Source organism: Lissotriton helveticus, chromosome 8 (genome assembly GCF_964261635.1).
Source record: "Lissotriton helveticus chromosome 8, aLisHel1.1, whole genome shotgun sequence".
NCBI classification, from domain to species: domain Eukaryota; kingdom Metazoa; phylum Chordata; class Amphibia; order Caudata; family Salamandridae; genus Lissotriton; species Lissotriton helveticus.
Genome location: NC_136069.1, coordinates 1,262,410,973 through 1,262,435,232, shown reverse-complemented (window position 1 = coordinate 1,262,435,232; position 24,260 = coordinate 1,262,410,973). Strand labels below are relative to the sequence as shown.

Here is a 24,260-nt window from a genome sequence, read left to right as displayed (position 1 = left end):
ACACATGCCCTTAGGGCATGTGTGTGCGCAACATGACACTTTGAAAAATGCACTTTCAAAGTTTTTGCAAATTACCATGAAGTTGTACTTCATGGTAGTTTGCGTGCCCTATTAGCGAATTCACTATTTTAAAAACTTTCATGCATTGCATTTAAGGAATCTCAATTTGAGATTCCTTAAATGAAAATAATCGCAATTTATCGATTTCTAAAAATTGCTAGAAATTCTGAGAATCTGCCCCTTTGCGAGCGGATTTTTGTTTGATGAATCTGGGCCTTTGTATGTTTGCAGAGTAATGGCAAACATGGAAATCTGGCACAGTGAGATAAAGTTTATTTACAATAACACTTATGAAATCAATTGAATACTTAATAGGAAATTTGTCAGAGCAAATCACAAGACAGTTCCTCATAAACTAGTGTGAGAAAGAGACCAATGATATATTCTGAACGCTGCTGCATATGAAAATAAATGCGTCAAGCCTTTATCAATTGAATTGATTGCCTTTAGTCTGTTAAATTGGTTTAGCAGCATTTGAATGTGACGGCTAGGACACCTTTTTTATTAGTTTATTACGGCCCCGTCCAGCCTCCTAGGTCCAAACCCCTTGTTGCTATTACATTAACACAACGCTGGCATAATTAAATTGCTGCCATATTCAGAGGTTGCACGTAATCAGAATGGTGGCCTAAACACAACCCACAGAGCCTTTGCATACGAAGAGCCTTTGAATATTCAAGGATCTGAGATAAATAGAGCCCGGATAAGTCCAGAGTCCAGTATAATCAGAAGGGTGCATGATCAGTGCCTCGCTAGAATACAAACCCTGAACAAATACGAGCCCTGCATAATCAGAGATGCTATTATAAAAGGGCTGACATGATCAGAATACTGACACAATTTTTCACCACATTACAAGGCGCCATATGGGCCAAAATGATTTTCTTACAGGACAAATACATGTCTGAAGCATCTAGTCCATTGGGAAAGTAGATACTTTATAAAATTCCATATGCCAGCACCTGGCTCAGCAAGTGCTTGTGATGTGAGCTGATCGCAAAGAACCACTTATCCACATGATTCATATATTGTTTTCTGTTGGTGCAGACGTGCACAGATATAGCAGACACTTCTTTTAAATAGATCATTTTGGATGTTTTTATATTGCATCTATTTGCACCTTTTTTTATATTTACTCCCTGATTCCTTGGCATTTTAAAAATCGCTTTCCCCACTTGCTGCACGCTCACTCTCGTTTCATTTGTATTTTTATCTTTACTTCCTACTTTTGAGGTCGCTACTCCCCGGTCCACAGCGAGATTCACTCGTTTGTGTGGCGGGAGACATGGGTGATTTCCGGTTGAGAGTGAGGTTGGCGTTCTAGTGGCCCCAACCCAGTCTACAAAACCGGATGCTTCACCAGACGCAAAGCTTCACACTGAGGGTGCCCCAAAGGCAAGCCCGTCTGCGCCTGTCCGCGCCCTGACGTTGCCAGGAGCCAGGGACCCCGCTCATCCCGCCTCTAAACTGGGCCTGCCCCTCTATTGTCCTAATAAAGCAAGGAACTTCTAGAACTGAGAGCAGACCCACCACTCGCCCTGCCAGTCTGGGACTTGTCCAACCGTAGAAGGCCCTTTCTCCTGCCAGGCCTGCCAGAATCAAGGCACTTCTACAGAGGCTGCCTCCAAATACGGGGAACCCCGGTGCTCTCCCTATAGTAAACACCCCCCTCTCTACGCAGGATACCTCTCCCATTAAGGACTTAGTGAAACCACCCAATAATTGCAAATCAGGTTGGAAAGGTGTATCTGTATGTTAACTCACCCTTGAGGCGGAAGCCGGGGGTTCTTTGCGCTCCCTTGCGCGCTGTACATTTATTGATGGTGATTGGGTGATATTTGACTGGAAAATACACTCGTTTTTTAAAGATTGTAAAAATTTTAAACTGGAGCTTTTTTAGCAGCCCCCACCTGGAGCGAGACTCACATCGCCCCAGGGCCCCCTCTCGTGTCCGGCAGCGCCACTGTTGCTAGGCGCCAGGCACCACTCGACAATCTTCAGGCGCCATCTTGGCCTGGGGAAGGATCGCGGGACAGATCTCCGCCCCTCCGCCCTCCGAGGAGATTTAAGGGCTGATATCACCGATCCTCGTGGTATCTGTATGTTAACTCACCCTTGAGGCGGAAGCCGGGGGTTCTTTGCGCTCCCTTGCGCGCTGTACATTTATTGATGGTGATTGGGTGATATTTGACTGGAAAATACACTCGTTTTTTAAAGATTGTAAAAATTTTAAACTGGAGCTTTTTTAGCAGCCCCCACCTGGAGCGAGACTCACATCGCCCCAGGGCCCCCTCTCGTGTCTGGCAGCACCACTGTTGCTAGGCGCCAGGCACCACTCGACAATCTTCAGGCGCCATCTTGGCCTGGGGAAGGATCGCGGGACAGATCTCCGCCCCTCCGCCCTCCGAGGAGATTTAAGGGCTGATATCACCGATCCTCGTGGTATCTGTATGTTAACTCACCCTTGAGGCGGAAGCCGGGGGTTCTTTGCGCTCCCTTGCGCGCTGTACATTTATTGATGGTGATTGGGTGATATTTGACTGGAAAATACACTAGTTTTTTAAAGATTGTAAAAATTTTAAACTGGAGCTTTTTTAGCAGCCCCCACCTGGAGCGAGACTCACATCGCCCCAGGGCCCCCTCTCGTGTCCGGCAGCGCCACTGTTGCTAGGCGCCAGGCACCACTCGACAATCTTCAGGCGCCATCTTGGCCTGGGGAAGGATCGCGGGACAGATCTCCGCCCCTCCGCCCTCCGAGGAGATTTAAGGGCTGATATCACCGATCCTCGTGGTATCTGTATGTTAACTCACCCTTGAGGCGGAAGCCGGGGGTTCTTTGCGCTCCCTTGCGCGCTGTACATTTATTGATGGTGATTGGGTGATATTTGACTGGAAAATACACTCGTTTTTTAAAGATTGTAAAAATTTTAAACTGGAGCTTTTTTAGCAGCCCCCACCTGGAGCGAGACTCACATTGCCCCAGGGCCCCCTCTCGTGTCTGGCAGCACCACTGTTGCTAGGCGCCAGGCACCACTCGACAATCTTCAGGCGCCATCTTGGCCTGGGGAAGGATCGCGGGACAGATCTCCGCCCCTCCGCCCTCCGAGGAGATTTAAGGGCTGATATCACCGATCCTCGTGGTATCTGTATGTTAACTCACCCTTGAGGCGGAAGCCGGGGGTTCTTTGCGCTCCCTTGCGCGCTGTACATTTATTGATGGTGATTGGGTGATATTTGACTGGAAAATACACTCGTTTTTTAAAGATTGTAAAAATTTTAAACTGGAGCTTTTTTAGCAGCCCCCACCTGGAGCGAGACTCACATCGCCCCAGGGCCCCCTCTCGTGTCCGGCAGCGCCACTGTTGCTAGGCGCCAGGCACCACTCGACAATCTTCAGGCGCCATCTTGGCCTGGGGAAGGATCGCGGGACAGATCTCCGCCCCTCCGCCCTCCGAGGAGATTTAAGGGCTGATATCACCGATCCTCGTGGTATCTGTATGTTAACTCACCCTTGAGGCGGAAGCCGGGGGTTCTTTGCGCTCCCTTGCGCGCTGTACATTTATTGATGGTGATTGGGTGATATTTGACTGGAAAATACACTCGTTTATTAAAGATTGTAAAAATTTTAAACTGGAGCTTTTTTAGCAGCCCCCACCTGGAGCGAGACTCACATCGCCCCAGGGCCCCCTCTCGTGTCCGGCAGCGCCACTGTTGCTAGGCGCCAGGCACCACTCGACAATCTTCAGGCGCCATCTTGGCCTGGGGAAGGATCGCGGGACAGATCTTCGCCCCTCCGCCCTCCGAGGAGATTTAAGGGCTGATATCACCGATCCTCGTGGTATCTGTATGTTAACTCACCCTTGAGGCGGAAGCCGGGGGTTCTTTGCGCTCCCTTGCGCGCTGTACATTTATTGATGGTGATTGGGTGATATTTGACTGGAAAATACACTCGTTTTTTAAAGATTGTAAAAATTTTAAACTGGAGCTTTTTTAGCAGCCCCCACCTGGAGCGAGACTCACATCGCCCCAGGGCCCCCTCTCGTGTCCGGCAGCGCCACTGTTGCTAGGCGCCAGGCACCACTCGACAATCTTCAGGCGCCATCTTGGCCTGGGGAAGGATCGCGGGACAGATCTCCGCCCCTCCGCCCTCCGAGGAGATTTAAGGGCTGATATCACCGATCCTCGTGGTATCTGTATGTTAACTCACCCTTGAGGCGGAAGCCGGGGGTTCTTTGCGCTCCCTTGCGCGCTGTACATTTATTGATGGTGATTGGGTGATATTTGACTGGAAAATACACTCGTTTTTTAAAGATTGTAAACATTTTAAACTGGAGCTTTTTTAGCAGCCCCCACCTGGAGCGAGACTCACATCGCCCCAGGGCCCCCTCTCGTGTCCGGCAGCGCCACTGTTGCTAGGCGCCAGGCACCACTCGACAATCTTCAGGCGCCATCTTGGCCTGGGGAAGGATCGCGGGACAGATCTCCGCCCCTCCGCCCTCCGAGGAGATTTAAGGGCTGATATCACCGATCCTCGTGGTATCTGTATGTTAACTCACCCTTGAGGCGGAAGCCGGGGGTTCTTTGCGCTCCCTTGCGTGCTGTATATTTATTGATGGTGATTGGGTGATATTTGACTGGAAAATACACTCGTTTTTTAAAGATTGTAAAAATTTTAAACTGGAGCTTTTTTAGCAGCCCCCACCTGGAGCGAGACTCACATCGCCCCAGGGCCCCCTCTCGTGTCCGGCAGCGCCACTGTTGCTAGGCGCCAGGCACCACTCGACAATCTTCAGGCGCCATCTTGGCCTGGGGAAGGATCGCGGGACAGATCTCCGCCCCTCCGCCCTCCGAGGAGATTTAAGGGCTGATATCACCGATCCTCGTGGTATCTGTATGTTAACTCACCCTTGAGGCGGAAGCCGGGGGTTCTTTGCGCTCCCTTGCGCGCTGTACATTTATTGATGGTGATTGGGTGATATTTGACTGGAAAATACACTTGTTTTTTAAAGATTGTAAACATTTTAAACTGGAGCTTTTTTAGCAGCCCCCACCTGGAGCGAGACTCACATCGCCCCAGGGCCCCCTTTCGTGTCCGGCAGCACCACTGTTGCTAGGCGCCAGGCACCACTCGACAATCTTCAGGCGCCATCTTGGCCTGGGGAAGGATCGCGGGACAGATCTCCGCCCCTCCGCCCTCCGAGGAGATTTAAGGGCTGATATCACCGATCCTCGTGGTATCTGTATGTTAACTCACCCTTGAGGCGGAAGCCGGGGGTTCTTTGCGCTCCCTTGCGCGCTGTACATTTATTGATGGTGATTGAGTGATATTTGACTGGAAAATACACTCGTTTTTTAAAGATTGTAAAAATTTTAAACTGGAGCTTTTTTAGCAGCCCCCACCTGGAGCGAGACTCACATCGCCCCAGGGCCCCCTCTCGTGTCCGGCAGCGCCACTGTTGCTAGGCGCCAGGCACCACTCGACAATCTTCAGGCGCCATCTTGGCCTGGGGAAGGATCGCGGGACAGATCTCCGCCCCTCCGCGGAGATTTAAGGGCTGATATCACCGATCCTCGTGGTATCTGTATGTTAACTCACCCTTGAGGCGGAAGCCGGGGGTTCTTTGCGCTCCCTTGCGCGCTGTACATTTATTGATGGTGATTGGGTGATATTTGACTGGAAAATACACTTGTTTTTTAAAGATTGTAAAAATTTTAAACTGGAGCTTTTTTAGCAGCCCCCACCTGGAGCGAGACTCACATCGCCCCAGGGCCCCCTCTCGTGTCCGGCAGCGCCACTGTTGCTAGGCGCCAGGCACCACTCGACAATCTTCAGGCGCCATCTTGGCCTGGGGAAGGATCGCGGGACAGATCTCCGCCCCTCCGCCCTCCGAGGAGATTTAAGGGCTGATATCACCGATCCTCGTGGTATCTGTATGTTAACTCACCCTTGAGGCGGAAGCCGGGGGTTCTTTGCGCTCCCTTGCGCGCCCTACATTTATTGATGGTGATTGGGTGATATTTGACTGGAAAATACACTCGTTTTTTAAAGATTGTAAAAATTTTAAACTGGAGCTTTTTTAGCAGCCCCCACCTGGAGCGAGACTCACATCGCCCCAGGGCCCCCTCTCGTGTCCGGCAGCGCCACTGTTGCTAGGCGCCAGGCACCACTCGACAATCTTCAGGCGCCATCTTGGCCTGGGGAAGGATCGCGGGACAGATCTCCGCCCCTCCACCCTCCTCCTTCTTTCTTGGATGGATAAAAACAGACTACTTTCCCGCGGGCGCAGCGGGCGCGCCGGCGGCGCGCCGAAGGCGCGCCAAAGGCAAGCCCGTCTGCGCCCGTCCGCGCCGGACACGGGCCTAGGGCCACCCCCCCTGGCCAGAATACTCGCGTAAGCACCATATCTTACCCACGCTCTGCGCTGATCGATCTCCGCCCACAAGCTATGGTAAAATGCATAAGGTATAGCCCTGATTCCATATCATCTGAAACTGTACTGGACTGTAATCACTGTCAAATGTCCATTCCCCTATTAAATGAAAGAGCAGGTAGTGAAAATTCGATCCAGACAAACCAAGTGGTCACGATAGCCCTCATTAATGTGCGCTCATTAGCCAAACATAGGCAAGAGGTAGCCGATGTACTTATCGACAGGAACATAGATATAATGTTCCTGACGGAGACTTGGCTGGATAAAGCCTCTGACCCGGACCTCGTAATAGCCGTTCCACAAGGTTTCAAGTCCTACAGGCTAGATAGAATTGGTAAAAGAGGCGGTGGGGTTGCTATAATCGCCCGTGATTCTTTTAAAATTCGTACCACTGCCATTCCTTCTACGGCATGTGAGGCGCTTCAATTTGACATCTATCTGTCCCCCTCACACAATTTTAAAGGTGTATTACTATACAGAAGACCAGAATCACGGTCGGAATTCCTCACAGAAATACTCACTATCCTAGAAACTACAGCTATTGATAAATCTGTGACTCTGTTAGGTGATTTTAATTTCCATTTGGAATGAATGAATGAATGAATGAATACTTTCTTTTATAGCGCATGGCTACTCTTGAGCATCCCAGCGCTGTAAGACAAAGGAAAGTAAAGACACTATTGGAAAAGGTGCGTCTTTAAGCGCTTCCTGAAAGCAAGATGGTTTGACTCATGCCTGATGGCGTCTGGGAGTGCGTTCCATTCTTTAGCTGCATGCACCGAAAGTCGGCGGCCACCCATCCGGGCCAGCTTCATCCTGGGGACTACCAGCAAATTCCGCTGGTTGGATCTCAGAGATCTCACTGATTGGTGGCGACGAAAAAGGGGATCCAGGATAGGCGGGCCAGCCCCATGGATGGATTTATGCGCCATGCACATGGTCTTAAAAGTTATCCTTCCCTTGATGGATAGCCAGTGCAAAGATTGAAGTGCGGCTTTTGCTGAACATCTTTTCGGGACTTTCATGAGTAGTCGGGCAGCACAATTTTGTACCGATTGCAGAATTTTTATGGTCCCGACCGGGGCCCCCATGTAGACAGCGTTTGCATAGTCCAGCCGTGACATAATCAATGACTGGACTAGCAATCTTCTTGCTTCAAATGGCAGAAGGTCTAGCACTTTTTTTAAGACTCTCAGCAGCCCATAGCAGGTTCCGGCTACCTTTTTTGCTTGGTGTTGAAATCCTAAAGAGGAGTCTAGCCAGATCCCTAGGCTCTTTATATGAGTCTTGGGTGCTGGGGGAGGTCCTAGGCAGTGAGGCCACCAAGGATCAAGGTTAATTGGGGCCTTGTAACCTAGGAGCATGATGTCTGTTTTGGCCCCATTTAACTTTAAGAAGGAGGAAGTCATCCACTCCAGAACCTTGGTGAGACATGGGGTCAGGTTGTTGATCCCCGGGTTTAAAACATCGTTCCTCACCAGGGAGACCACCAGCTGCGTGTCATCGGCGTAGGTAACAAGTTGGATTCCCCAGGGAAGCACCACCTCAGCCAGTGGTCTCATATAGATATTAAACAGAGTTGGGCTGAGGGAAGAGCCCTGGGGAACGCCGTGATTCAATTGCAGCTGGCTGGATGACACCTCTCCCTCAAAGACAGAGAAGCTTCTGTCAGATAGAAAGGAATGGAGCCATTTAATGGCCAATCCCGAGACTCCTGTAAGATGCAGCCGATGCAGCAGAAGAGAGTGGTTTACTGTATCGAAGGCTGCGCTGAGGTCCAACAGGACCACCGCAGCGCAGCCTCCTGCATCCACTATACCTCTGACTGCCTCCACTACTGCCACCAGGGCTGTCTCCGTTCCCTGTTTTGCTCTAAACCCGGTCTGGGTGGGGTGCAAACCTTCCGTGGATTCAATGAAGGAAGAAAGGACCCGATTCACAAATTTTTCAGCTATTTTGCTGATAGTTGGTAATAGTGAAATAGGCCTGTAGCGAAGATAAAGATACTACTTCATTGCTATCCGAAATGGAGGTTTTTGGTCTAGCTCAGTTGGTGAAAGGACCCACTCATAATGCAGGCCATACCTTAGATGGTATTTTTACCAATCTGGAGAATATACTAGTGACTGATGTCCTGCCAATGACTTGGTCCGATCATCACCTGATACTGGCCACAATATTAATTAATAAAACATCAACGGCCACCTTACTCCCCTCCAAACGAGAAGTGTTCAAGGTCTGGAAAGACGTCAATATCCCCAGTTTTAAGGAGGCGTTACAGAACTCTACACCCACATGGGCTACTGATCCAGAAACCGCTATTGAACAATATCACATATGGGTGGGCCAGGCGGCTAATAAACTGGCACCTGAAAAAAGAATGTCCAGGAATAGAAGATTCCCCTCAGCACCATGGTACACCGAGGAGCTTAAAAAACTAAAACAGCAATGCAGAAACAAAGAGAGAATTTGGAGGACAAAGTATGATAATGAGAATAAGATAGTGTACAAGGAACTGTTAACCCAATATAAACTTCTGATTACAGAGACAAAAAAGAAGTTTTACACTGAGCAAATTGAAAGTGCAAAAAATTCGAATAAAAAGCTCTTTGAAATAACTAAACATCTTGCGGGATGCGCCCCAGACCTTAACCCCCCCTGCTCACAAGATTTCTGTGATTCTCTGGCATCATTCTTTTTTATCAAAGTGAATGACATATTTTCAGCCTTCAACCAAGGTGATAACCAATGCTTTGAAAAAATTAACACTCCATCTCCAAGTAATAATTTTTCTTGTTTTGCAGAGGTCACAGAAGTTCACATTCAGGACATTATCAAAACAATTAAATCTGGATCAGCCTTGGATCCCTGTCCTTTAAATACTCTTCGTTCAATATTGGATACGGTTATTCCAGTTATTACCCAAATAATCAATCTCATGTTCCGCACAGGCATCTTCCCAAACCAGTTAAAAAAAACTTTACTTAAACCCCTCCTGAAAAAACCCGGACTGGACAAAACAGAACTTAAAAACTATAGGCCTATAGCGAACTTACCTTTCCTTGCCAAGATAGTTGAAAAAGCCATGAATAATCAACTTGCGGAATTCATCGAGCAACACCATCTGCTCGACGAAACACAATTTGGATTCCGCAAATATCATGGAACGGAAACAGCACTCATCAAAGCAGCAGATGACATCCGACTTATCAGAGACCAAGGTGGTACAGCACTGTTGGTGCTCTTAGATTTATCGGCTGCTTTCGACACGGTTGACCATAAGATCCTGGTCAACCGTGTCGAAAAGATGGGTGTGCAAGGCCTAGCAAAAGATCTACTAGCGTCTTTTCTAGCAGAGAGATCCCAGGCAGTTATACTGGGCCAGTTTGAATCCGCTGAGCTATCGCTGCCATGTGGGGTACCTCAAGGTTCATCCCTTAGTCCGACACTATTTAATATATATGTGTCGGACCTCGCTAACACCATCAAAGCGCACGGGATGAACCTTACCTCATATGCGGATGATACACAGCTGATACTGGCTGTCAGAAACGATGGGGAAACAGTGGCGGAAAATTTCAAGACAGGTATGCTGGCCATTGGAAAATGGATGTCAGCAAACTGTCTGAAATTAAATTCTGACAAAACCGAGGTGGTCACCTTTGGCCACCTCAGCCCTAGCTGGTCCCCAACTTGGTGGCCATCATCTTTTGGAGCCGTACCCAAACCAGTCACGAAAGTGAGAAATCTGGGGGTCATCTTTGATGACAAGCTAAATTTCATGGCTCACGCCAATCAGACGGCCTCTACGGCGTTTTACAAGTTACGTCTGGTTAGGAAGATCCTTCCTTTTCTTCCTACCAATGTGGGTAAGACACTGGTCAGCGCTTTGGTTCTATCAGCATTGGATTATTGCAATGGCTTGTTTGCAAATGCACAAGTCAGGATAATTAAGAAAATGCAAACAATCCAAAATGCGGCAGCCAGACTTCTCCTTAACATCCCCAAATTTAAGCCAATACATGAATCTCTGAGGAGTCTTCACTGGCTTCCTGTCAGGAATCGAATTAAATTTAAGACGTTATGTATCGTCTACAAGGCACTACATCATCAAGCACCTCAATTCCTGCGCGACCATCTTGTCCCATACACTCCCACTCGAATGCTACGATCAGCAGGACAGAATGACTTGGTAGTGCCACGGACCAGGCTGGTCAACTGGGGAGACAGACGTTTCCTAGTTGCCGCCCCAAGATTGTGGAATTCCCTCCCACAAACCATAAGATCAAGTCCAAATCTAATGTCCTTCAGGAAGAAACTGAAAACGTGGCTATTTAACCTCTGAAAACATCCCCAATATCATATAGGTGAGTAATACAGTACAGCGCCGAGACGCCTGCGGGCAATTGTTTGCGCTTAATAAATCCTAAAAATAAATAAAATAAATAAATGTTATGTAATGTTAGATCCCTACCAAAACACTCAATCAAGGTATGGGACCTCCTCTCCTCTGAGACCCCTGATTTAGCTTTCTTGACAGAAACTTTGCTCAAGCCTCATTCGACTCCCGCCATCACGTTAGCCCTGCCTGATGGCTATAGGATCATAAGAATGGACAGACAGCCTAAGGTGGGGGGGGCGAGAAAGCTATAATGCATAAGGACAGCATCAAAGTTACCTCACTTGAGCAACGGTGCAATGCCAATATTGAAATTCTGGTCTTCCGGATAGATCTTCTTTCGCAACTTAGTTGGAAGGGGGCCTTAGTCTATCGGCCCCCAGGCCCCTTGGCAGATTTCTCACTCGAACTTACTGAACTAATAGCCCCCCATGTGATTTCTACAAATAATTTTTTATTGCTGGGAGATTTTAATGTTCACAGCGAATGTACCACTAACTGCGTCTACGCTTTTGGCAGACCTAGCCCTGTTAAGCCTAGTTAAGCTCAATGAGGGCCCTACGCACATAGCGGGTCGTATACTGGACATTATTCTCTCCAATTCTTCCAGTATTCTGTGCGAACCTCCGCAGCTGCTAACGTGGTCAGATCATGCATCCATCGAATTCCTTATTTAGGGTCCCAGGGAGACGAACGCATCCCGCCCTGCCACTCACTGTATTAGCAGACAATGGAAGAAAATCTCTCCGGAGCTCTTCCAAGCCTCCTTTCTTGCACCAAGGGACACTGAACCAGAGAATATAGAGGATGGACTAGCTAAGTTCAATTCTGCTGTCACCCGCGCCATTGACCAGCTTGCGCCAATGAAATCATTCCTTAACTCCTCTAAGCGTCCCCAGAAAAGCTTGGTTCTCCCTTGAGCTCCGGGCTCAAAAATGGCAGTGTAAGAAACAGAAAAGATGTTGGCGGAGTACCAATGATGAGAGGGATAAAGACAGATTTAAGGTCACTCTCTCATGCTATCACAAAAACATAAAGGCTGCACGGAAAGCCTATATCGCATCTGAGCTAGCCCAGGCTGGGAATGTTCCCAAAATCCTTTACCAAACTCTTAAGTCCTTCACCAATCCCAAGGCCTGTGATATTCTAGAGACCCCCTCACAAACTCTCTGCAATAATATTGCACAACATTTTTCGCAGAAAATCGAGCTTATTTATGACAAGAATATCTCGTCAGGGAGCCAGTCTCCGGTTGCTATGGCATACTACCCACCAGTACATGTAAATACTCAGCTACTAGAGAAATTCCCCCCTTTGACTTCGGTGGACGTAGAAGCATTACTTCATACAGTAATATCTGGCTCCCCCCTTAATATTATCCCATCTGAAATCGTTGCCTCCTTGTCCTGTCAACTGTCTTCACCCATAGGGTCTCTTCTTAATCTTTCCATGAGAGAGGGTCATCTTCCTCTGGAGTGGAAGGCAGCACATGTCATGCCTGTCCGCAAGAACACCAAAGCTCCCCTGGAACATCTCTCCAACCTCCGTCCCATCTCGCTATTCCCTCTCCTGAGCAAGATACTTGAAAAACATATCAAAGTACATCTGTCTGACCATGTCGAACTTACTGGCATCCTGGATACCTCCCAGCCAGGTTTTAGGCCCAGATACAGCACAGAATCCGCCCTGCTAGAGGTCACTGATAACATCAGGATGACCTTAGACAGGGGCCAATTTACGATTCTGGTGCTGTTGGACCTTTCTGCTGCGTTCGACGCGGTCTCTTATCAGATATTGCTCAAGACACTGGAGGAGATTGGACTTAGAGACACTGTCCTTCAGTGGATGATGAGCTTCCTATCCTCATATTCCCATACCATCAATCTTGGCCTGTACTGTTCGGCGACTATGGAACTGACCAAGGGAGTACCTCAGGGCTCTTGTTTGAGCCCTACCTTGTTTAATATCTATGTTGCTCCCTTGGCCAATCTCCTCAGGACCTGTGGTTTTATTCCCATTTCATACGCCGACGATACACAGCTCCTCTTTCCTTTCAGCAAATTCCCCCCATCTGTTCAGTCGGCTTTCTCCGCTGGTATGAGGGCTATTTCTAATTGGATGAGATGCAATTTTCTTCAATTTAACGTTGGGAAGACTGAGATTATGCTTTTCGGAGAAGCCCCTTGTTGTGGACTCCGAATGGTGGCCGGTGGAACTTGGTGTTCCCCTCGCCCCCAAGTCCCTTGTTAAGAACCTCTGCATCCGCTTGGACCAGGCCCTCACTCTCAAGGAGCACATTGCTCAGACAGTTGGCTCATGCTTTCATACGCTTGGCCTTTTATGCCGAGTTTTTCCTTTGCTTCCTGATTCCACTCAGAAAACCTTGACTCAGGCACTTATACTGAGTTGTCTGGACTACTGCAATGTCCTCCTGGTCTCAGCTAATGAGTCCTCGCTATGTAGGTTGCAGGTGGTTCAGAATACCGCAGCGCGTCTGGTCCTAAATGCCCCTCCCAAGACCCCTTCCTTCCCTCTCCTCCATCAGCTCCATTGTCTCCCAGTGCGTAAGCGGGTAAAGTTTAAAGTCTGCTGCACTGTCCACAAAGCCTTACACAGCACTGGCCCTTCCTGTCCTGCTGAGAAATGTACGCCCTATGTGCCTTCCAGGACCCTCCGCTGAGGAACCAAATCTCTTATTGTGGTCCCTCGAGTCAGGAACGCTAGGTTGGGTGGGAAGGCTTCCTCCCACCTTGGCCCTCTCTATTGGAATCAGCTCCCTATTCATCTAACACAATACTCTGATTATCTCCAATTCAGGAAGCTTCTTAATACCACCCTCTTCTGATCCTGTTCAGTAGCTTTTCCTGCATCCCTGTCCATAGCGCAGAGACACCCCTTCGGGGGTCGATTCAGGCACTATATAAATAAATTAAATAAATGGATGCCCCCTTACTGGAGGAAAATGTGGAGCTCACTGAAGCTGGTGTGCTACTCAAGCTCATTAGGTGGAAAGTGATCTCTTTGATAAGAATTTATTTTTCAGTGCATGAATGTGCATTCATATTTGAGATTTGTGATTATGGAATGCTTTTCACCACTGCACATGCACAGACAGTAACATACCTGAATACTGTGAAAAGTGTGTTCTAGGGCAGTTGGGTTTGTGACACCTTGGCCAAGTCCTTATAGCAGCAGTAGTAATGTAATTAATGCTGCCAATTGTTAAATGATGTGTGATGTCACCAGTGAAATCATTGATTAAGTCACTTGCGACCTCATATGTGAAGTCAGGAGCAGTTGGTTGGGGGATTTATAGTTACCCTGCTCACCATAGATGGCAAATCTCTTCGGTTTTTAGGTTTTGCACCATTGTCTTAATATCCCTTCAACTAAAGGTTTTTAGTGGAATTTGAGTGTTTTTTTAACAACCATTATTTTCTATTTTGAAAAAGAGCCATAACTTATTCAGTACATTTGTTTTCATTTGATATATTTTATGTGCTTAGATTGTTTTTTTCACTGTGGGGGCAAAAACTTTGTAGCACTTTTCTTGCCAGCCAGGGGATAGTGGAGTCATTTCCAATGAGATAACAAGATGATATCTCAGGAGGGGAGAGAAGCTGGTAAGGACTTTATTGAGTTTGTCTCATGAAATGTTGTGTCATACATACATGAGTCACTAAGTTTTTCTTTGTTGAAGCTTTGTAGTGAAATGTGGACGAATATGAAGCATGATCACTAGTTATGGGTCGATTAAAGGATCTACTTTTCAGTACTTGGAATATAAACTTTTTCTTTGGGCGCTTGAGTGCAGACATTTAGTGGGGGTGCACCTCGGATGACTTTCTGTTGAGTTTGTATCTTTCCTTTAATGACGGCCATTTTCAAGTTTTGTTTAGAGCACTGAGCAGGTATGATGCGTATATGTCTGTGCAATGTTATGTTGTCTGGAATAAGACCTACAGAACAGAGGGTGTTAGGATTCTGTGTGAATGAAAGAGTGCATACCATGGAAATGATACCCATGCACCTGCAAGGAACTATGCTGGAAAGTTCACACCTAACAAAGCATGTGTGTGTCCTTTTTGCCCCTCCAGGGTTTCCAAACAAGCTGAGCCTCCGGTTGTATGAGACAGTTTGTTAAATTATTTCCTGTACCAAATAGCCAGAGTGCATTTTTTAGGGGTTTAGGTGGTGTTTTCTGCTATATCTACTACTAGCAGCCCGTCCCGACCTTGTCCGGGAGCAATCAGGCTTCCCCGACCCCCGCCCGCCTGACATTGTCCAGCAGCCCGGGACCCCGCCCGCCCCGACATTGTCCAGCAGCCCGGGCCCCCGCCCGCCCCGTCCCCCGCCTGCCCCGACCCCCGCCTTCCCCGACATTGTCCGTGGGTCCCCCGGAGCCTTACCTGAGCCGCCGCTCCTCCCCCACGCTCCTCAGTTCACCGCTCTGCCGCTCCTCGCCGCTCGTCACCGCTCCTCCCGCCTGTCCGCCAGTCCTCACCGCCTCTCCGCCGCTCGTCACCGCTCCTCCCCCGCGCCATGTCCGCCGCTCCTGGACGCCGCTCCTCCCCGCACTCCTGACGTCAGCACGCAGGTCGCGGCCGGCGCTACTTCGAAGGGACTACTTTTTTTTTTAAGGTACATTTTTTAAATAACGCATATTTTTATAGTTTATATAGCCTATGTCCATCTGCACACCCTGACGATTACAATGATGTATCGGGTGTGTGGATTGGCGCTGTGGTTCCCGAGTTTACCCGCCTCAAAGGTTCAAAGTTCTTAATTTATAATAGTAATATAGAATATAGATATCATTTTATGGCATGTTTACTGAAAGTAAGTGCTTTCATGTTATAGTATTTGTATGTTAAGCTTTAAATTGCTATTGTATTTCATATTCCCTTCTAGCGTGTAATTGAGGAAAGTCCACAAGTGACAAGGAAGGAAAAAGAAAGAAGAAATGTACTGGATACTCTAAAGGGTCAAAGAGTGATTGCAAGATCCGAGCTTGATGGTTTTTATTATCTAGGTAACATTGTATTATTTGTAATGTTATTCTTTAAGTACATTCTTACCAATATTTGTTGCAAACCTATGATTTGTAGTTTCTCTGTTCCTTTGCTTTTCTAAAATGTGTAACATTAGTATTTGTGTAGTCGAACCCATGTATTTTTGGGAAACAAGACTGAAGTGTAGCGTCTGTTCAACTGATCCATCATTCCAAATTACTTGTGGTAGACAAAGCAGGGAAGGGTTAAGATTTGGGGCAGGGGGGGGGGAATAGAAAGAGGTTGAGAGGAAGAAAGCTACCAGGCTTTAAGAGAACTGCCTGGAAGAAGAATTGTGTGTGCAGGCCTTCAGAGCAGAGAAGATGACCAGGGGGGGTGGGGGTCAACTAACTGGGTGCCATGCGAGAGTGGGCTATGAAGGAATCATGAGGCTGTGAGTGGGGAGCATGGAATAGGAAGTGCAAGGCAAAGAGAAAGCTGTGTAGGATGTGAGTAACATGAGAAAGTCGCACAATGGAATATCTTTGTGAAGCCAATCCAAACCGGTGGGATGGGTCAGACCCCACAAAGTGCGTACAACAGATCACCTAACAGCTGCACTGTCTAGTCTCGACCTAAAAAATTACAGAAAATTTGAGAGGTGCACTCAATAATATAGTTAGCAAGAAAAGTTCATAGAATTTGTAGATCTTCTGTTCCTTCTTTATTAATTTCTTTCTTTCTTTCTTTGTAAAATACAGAGCACAGCCACGCATTTCATTCCCTTTCGTGCCTTGGGAATTTCGTCAGGGCAAAAATGTCATCATCTCAGTCCCATAGTTCAAGGGAAAAAGGTGCACGTTCACCGTAGGCGCAGATTGACTATATTGTCCAGTATCCAACTATCCAGTACCTCTGGTTAGGATAATTTTCTTGAAGGAAATCCAAATTTGTTCCTCCGTGTGTGGGGAATATTAGTGTTCACAAACACAGCAAAAAGTTTTTGCCCCCTTTGGTTGGGATAGTTTTCTTGAAGGAAATCCAAATTTGTTCCTTATAGCAGCTAATGTCACTAAGCTGTCGATTGATTTCAGCCATATAGTCACAAAGGTTCATAACCACAACATTACCGCCTTTATCTGCTTCCTTGATGACAATAGTTTTGTCAGATTTAAGTTTTTCAAGGGCTTGTCGTTGTTTGGCGGTAATGTTGTGGTTAGAAATGGTAGACAAGGATCCAGTGTCCTCCAATTTGTATAAATCATTTGACACCTGCTCGTAAAAGGTATCAATACTTGGATGATAGTTATAAGTTGGTACAAATGTGGATTTTAGTTTTAATTGACTATCCATACTAAGATCCTGTTCTATGTCCAACTCTCTGAGCATGGTTGTCATGTCCTGTTCCTCTTCCTCATCTAGATTGTGCAACAGTAAGGCAGTACGAATGTCGGCCACTGAGTGTGGAGTGTGTAAACGTACCCCCCTTTGTGAGCATTCTCTCGGTGTTTGGCGTGAGAAAAAATCTTTAAGTTTTAAAAGTCTTGTGAATTTAAAAAGATCAATGTGCACATTGGTCATATCAACATTTTGGGAAGGACAAAAACTGAGACCCTTACCCAGAACGGCCAGTTCGTCTTCATCTAATACTTTATTTGATAGATTCATAATCTTTAAATCAGTGTTACATTTTGGATCAACAGTTTCCTGTGCAGAGCATCTCAAATATGTCATTTCTGTTTGGTTCCTGTCATTCCCTTGCCCACTGCTCCCTTCTCTGTACCTGCCTTTTGACCTCCTTCCACCCCTCCTTGTTTTGGTGGAGCCCTTAATTTTGGTTGATCCTTTTTTTGCTCAGTGGCTCCTGCAATGTTTAGCACATTATCTATGAGCACAGAAGATAAACCCTTCTTCAGCAGTATAATTTTACCAAACACTTCAGTTCAGTCAAGTAGAACAGTAAGCATTCATTAGCAATACGTATGTAACAGCTCATCCTGGTACAGCCGATAAGGCTCGCGGAAAAAGAGCACTCTTCACAACGTGGTACAAATCTTGAAATGCATCTGCTAGCCCAAGACTAGAACACACTATGATTTGTACAGTACAGAAAATCAAGCTCTGCAAACTTTTATCTTTAGTTTCTTATTGTCAATTCTAAAGCATGTTTGTGTACTGTGGGGATGGAACCAAGTGGTCTAAGCAAGATGGAGTCAGTTAGGTTTCACAATTGTGGTCTATACCCTCACAGAGACAGTCATAGACGGTCTAGGCTAGACACAGTGTGAGACCACAGTATAACATCCCGCACATGATTTGTATATTATTTGTTGTGAAGCAGACTCGTAGCAAGAGTCCATCTCACATCACCCTGCACACAAAGCAATGACCCTCAAATTAATATTTCCACATCTGTATAACGCTTCCTCAACAGCAGATGTGCAAGCTTCACTACCTAGGCAAATTACATGTGCAGGTATACCTTTCTCGGAGGTTGACATCATAACTTGCACAAGCATTAGTTGAGATCACATTTTACAATAACATGTATTCATTGCTAGCTAAGCTCTCAGCACTCCATATTTAGAAGAGGCAACTCCCTTGGATTCTGGAAATAATGGTGACATTTTCACACTTGCTTTACTATTTCCTTCAAACCAGTGCTCTCTGAAGGGTAAAAAGCAATGTTTTCGCTGCTGCGACAATATATCATAAAAATCCAACACTTCACTCCCTTCCTGTTCTAATGCAAAGTTTGTAATCTTTTGCAAGTAAAATACATTCAGCTATCTATCATGCAACCTCTCATTCAGGAAGCAATCACATTTCTCAAGCATTTCTCTAGGCATAGACGTAAAATAGAGACTCTTGCCTTCTGTTGAGGATGGCTTTTTGAGGGATACACTGAATCAGGGAGACGCACACAACAGTTAAGTTGTACTTTGTCGTGTCATCAAGTACTTAGCGTCCAGGACTCCTGTTTCACGTTATGTTTTTCTATTACTGATAGATAGGGCTGTTCACTGGCATGCCTTCTCTCTCTCCTGGTTTCTTGTCCTTGTTATGACTAAACCCAATGTTGTAAGAGCAGTATCATGGGTAATATTGGGATAGACAGAGGCCACACAAGTGATCGCCGGTGACCATTAAATGATGCTGCTGCTGTGTCCCCATATCCTATTGGATAAGACATATGGTCGTGTCCTTCAGTCCCTTCACACAGAGTCTGTCCTTTGGTCAAGCTCTCCAGCCATAACTAATGGGATGTGGCCACAGAACATACATAGCGTTTGTGGATGTTCTGCACCCGCTCTCTCTGCCATCATAAAATGTCTCTGGTGGTAGGTCATGGCAAAATGTCATTCCCTATGCCAACAGTGCACTAGATTCAGCATTAGACAAAAACCAGTGGTGTAAGGTGCGACCTTTGGCCATGCCCTACATCTAATCTCCCTGATGTTGAGACTACAGAACACATCCTTCAGCTACGTCCAGCGGGTTTCTGGGACAGGTAAGGCCTTCTGTCGTGACAATCGCCAAATCCCCCTTCTTCAAGGCTGTTGGGCTCTGGTAGTAGGACATGACCTTTGGCTTAGCCAGCAATACTTCGGTGGCTCTAGAATCTGTTAGACCAGACCTTTAGCTGGGCTCTGCATAGAAGGTGTGGGCATCAGCCATGTTCCTAGACTCCAAACCCCAGGAGCCTGCTTAGTATGAAGTTTGATCATAATAGCTGTTGACAATATGCAGTGTATATTGTCCTATGGGCCATACCTTCTGAGCATGCTGGGCAAACCAGTTTCCGGTGCTAGTGGGCTATATTCATACAGCTTGGCTTTTAGCTCCATCGTGAATGAAACCCCTGTTCCATCAGTGACCCCAGGGATTTGCAGTGCGGCCTTTAGCGACACCTTGCACTTAGTCCTTCTGCTTCTGTTGTCCAGAAGGCACAGGCCTCATATAAATATGGCTCCCAGACACCTAGCCAACCAACTGAACTTATTGGACTTTGCCCAGTAGGCATACCATCCATGTTCCCTCTTTGCTGATAGAACTGGCTGGACACTGTCTTCAGTTGTTCCCTGCATGACCTGGAAACAGGGTGCAGTGTTTAGCCACAGCCTTCCTGTAGTAGCCCTGCTCCTAAAGTCTGGTGAACAGTCCCTTAAGAAGAGGCCAGCAGGTACTAGGACCAGGCCACAGTATTTAGCCATGTCAATGTCCATTCCTCCTGCTCTGAGCCTTAAGGTTGCAGCCTCCAGAAGAGATGTGGCTCTGTGTACAGTGTAGACTTTCCTGCAGAGCCTTCTATGCACGCCTTTCAGTGGTGCTGAGCAGTCTCTGGACATACAGCATGACGCTCACGGCCTCAGGCAGGACACTTTGGATTCTGGGTGCAGGACGCTGTTTAGTCACTCCAGCTCCCCTCACAACAGCACACTGGACAATGTCTTTGGTCTTACCCAGCAAGTTCTTTTCCCAGCTCTTGGGCTCCCTGCCCCTACTATCTTTATACCCACAGTTTTCTGAGCATTACCTCCTCCTGTGCTCTGCACGCTTTACCATTGGACTATATCCCCATTGTCCACTGGGCACAGTCTTTGGCAGGGCCCAGCAGGTAGAGTGTGTGACCTTAGGCATGCCATACAGGCTATAACTGACTATAAGCCTCAGCAAATATACTGCTTTGCTAGCCCTACGAAATCTGCACGTCTTTTTATCAACATGAGATATAGCTCAATGCAGCTTAATTGCACAAAGCTCCACTCAACGGTTTGCAAACTAAGAGGTATGTTTAAATGGGTTTAACCACATATCAAGCCAGCAAGCGTACTCTCTTATTAGTGTTGTCCCATAATTCATATCACGTGTCTTGTGCTCAGAAAAACTATAGATGTCTACTTGCAGTATCCTAGGTCATAACCTCTGAAAAGCTTATAAAGCATATTGGGCCGGGGAGATTGGGATTGATGCCTCCAGGTCGTTGTTTAACACGTTTCTCTGCTTTCTTTCAGGGACTGTTCAAAACTGTTTGAATTCCAAGCAGGCCCTTGTGGACTTCAGTCCAGGAGACACCCAGATCACGCCAATCGCTTTCATAGTACCTGTTGGAGGTGCTGTGCCATGCCCACCTTTGAAGGTTAATATGCTAAGTATTTTGTTTTCTTCTTCGCATAGAATAACGGGCCCTTTACTTGAAAGATCATTTAGACGTCATTTTAAATAACTGGACAGAAAAGCACAGCAGCACAAATAACATTCACCTGGGAGATGGTTGAATTTTTGGGACTAACCTTTATTTCACCCATTTTGTGCCCATTTTTACCACTTTGCCCGTGTTTTTCACTCTATTATAGTGATAGTATTCAGTTTATTTATAACAGTCGATACAAAAACGGAGTCAATGCCATTATTGCCCAGCTTATAATTTGAGCCACTGCCATAGGGGCACAACCTCATTTTCACCAGTTTTTTGTGATACCACCAATATATACATGAGGCTTTTAAATTACAAACATAGTTTTAGTCAAGTTTATTAATCTTCTGATTCGCCCTTATATTTTATAGGACTATTATTTAAAATACTCTATTTGAAATACTATGCATTTCCTATGACTCTTAAATCATTTAATTGAGCACAAGAAACAAATACAGGCAGGACAGAAAATGTCAGACTTTACGGTCTAAAGAAGGCTTGGTCTCTCAGATGTATCATCATGTATTAATTCACTTGCGACATGCAAAGACCGTTATTTAAATTGCTTTCTGAAATAGCCCATTAGTAGCACAATTTGCCCGTTGCATTTAGTGTTTCTTGAAATGTGTTTAGCAATGTGCTTCCCAAATCTCAATTTGTATGCACAAAATAATGTAAAAATGTAAAAAAGAATGGTTATCCTTCATTATTACCAACGACAGGGGTAGTAAATACCTCAGGAGAAACTGTGCAGTATATAATGGAAATGTATGCGACTACAGGGTGAATATTGTAGCATATTGGGCTTATTTTAAAGAGGCTTGTACCCTCCTGTACCACTATTTGCATCAATTGAAACTTTGAAGAAGTATCTATTTTAAACGTTTTCAGAAATTCTGAGTCAGTGGATGGAATGGTATATATTTTAGTCCAAGGACACGTGACTGCTATCTACTCTGGCTCCTCCCATTCTTTGAAGATAATGTTTCTGAGTAGAAAATAAGTCTTGGAAGGGGCAGGACTGGTTGCAGCTTAAAACTCATTCACTGGTTGGCTCACACCTCAGGTGGAAGGAACCTATTCTCCCAAAGCCTCAGTTTACATCACACCTGATTAATCACCACAATTTCCTCGCTGTAGAATTTCCTCGAGGTGCCGGGTTGTTGCATCTTACATTCTTCCACGTCTTTTCCAGTGTCAGGTTCCATTTTTTTTCACTTAGAGGCAGGTTCTCTTGGCAATCTTTGGTCTAGGGAAGCACTGACTGTGGCTTCTATGGAACGAATTTCATTTGTTCGAGTGATATGGGCATTTGAGGTTTGTTTGAGGATCAACGATTAGTTCCTCCTTAGCAGCCACCACTGAAGAATGATCCCTCTGGCGTTGTTTGTATAATTTCCTTTTTTGATTTTTGGATCTCTTATTTGAGAAGCATGGAGGGATTATGAGGCATTTTGTTCTGGCTTTGATCGGGACGTATGTCATTACATCGCATAGTAATACCACGCGTGCCATTACAACGCGGCTATTACTGCGCGATGTCAATGAAAACGACATGCCATTACATCGCATACTTTTACCACAACTATGCCTTTACCATGCATGCCATTACAACGCAAAGGCATGCGTGGTAAAGCTATACTCGTAGTTAAAGTTTGCAAGGTAAGTGACAACCCTACACCTACAGAACACACAACTCCCACGCCTACACTACCCCTAACCCAAAAACAGTACAACACTACCCACACTACTCCCACCCCTACACTACCCTAAACCCTAAAACACTACTACACTACAACATCACCCACACTACTCCCACCCCTACACTACCCAAAACCACTACGACACTACAGCACTACCCACACTACTCTCACCCCTACACTACCCCTAACCCTAAAACACTACTACACTATAACACTACCCACACTACTCCCACCCCTACACTACTCCTAAACCTAAAACACTACTACCCTACCCTAAACCACTACCCTAAACTCTAAAACACTACAACACTGCTCACACTACTCCCACCCCTACACTACCCTAAACCCTAAAGCACTACTACACTACAACACTACCCACACTACTCCCACCCCTAAACTACCCTAAACCTAAAACACTACTACACTACAACACTACTCCCACCCCTACACTACCAAAACACTACAACATTACACTAAAACACTACACTACACAAACACTACTATACTACACTAAAACCTAAAACACTACACTACCCTAAACCCTAAAACACTACACTACACAAACACTACTACACTACCATAAACCCTAAAACACTACACACACACTACTACACTACCCTAAAACACTACACAAACACTACTATACTACACTAAACCCTAAAACACTACACTACCCTAAACCCTAAAACACTACACTACACAAACACTACTACACTACCCTAAACCCTAAAACACTACAATACCCGAAACCCTAAAACACTACACTACACAAACACTACTTCACTACCCTAAACCATAAAACACTACACTACCCTAAACCCTAAAACACTACACTACACAAACATTACTACACTACCCTAAAACCTAAATCACTACACAGCACAAACACTACTACACTACCTTAAAACCTAAATCACTACAACAGTACCCTAAACCCTAATACACTACACTAAGCAAACACTACACAACCTTCTGTCCTGAAGATGGTCTGACGGTCTCATTGCCATCACAGACCGAACCGTCGACTGCAACATCTTTTTCTATGTACATTTGTTGTGATGAAGGAATTTTTTTCATTGATGTATCTGATTATTTCCTTCTACTAATTCCCAGAAAAGATGTTTACATAGTTTGTTTGTAGGTTGACTTATGTTATCTCATGAACTATGTTTGGTTGATCCTGATCGTTTTGTTTTCCCTGATTTGTAAATTGACCATATATTAATATAAGGATGGGTGCAGACACCCAAAGAAGCAAAACATTGCATGAGCACTGCAGTCGCCCAAAGAGAGGAAGCGCTACAGTAAATGCCCAAGGAGCCAAAATGGAAGAGATAACCTGCGGCCGGTGTGTGGCTCCAGATAATGCTTTTGAGGCCTTCAGTGAGGGAAGGCTGCTGGAGCTTGACGAGACAACACTGCAGACCTGAATGGAGGGGATGGATCGGCCTGGTGGCAGGGAGTGTTGCACTTACTTGA

The 24,260-nt window shown here is 46.1% G+C and overlaps 1 protein-coding gene across 1 annotated transcript in view; it reads left to right on the top strand.

Annotated features, from left to right (window-relative positions):
* The window catches only part of VWA3B (von Willebrand factor A domain containing 3B), a 1,052,517-nt gene that overhangs the window by 655,415 nt on the left and 372,842 nt on the right, over positions 1-24,260 (top strand). Inside the window, exons 24-25 of the mRNA XM_078658240.1 lie at positions 15,802-15,922; positions 20,897-21,021. Coding sequence (XP_078514366.1) covers positions 15,802-15,922; positions 20,897-21,021 — 246 coding nt within the window. The remainder of the gene's footprint in view (positions 1-15,801; positions 15,923-20,896; positions 21,022-24,260) is intronic.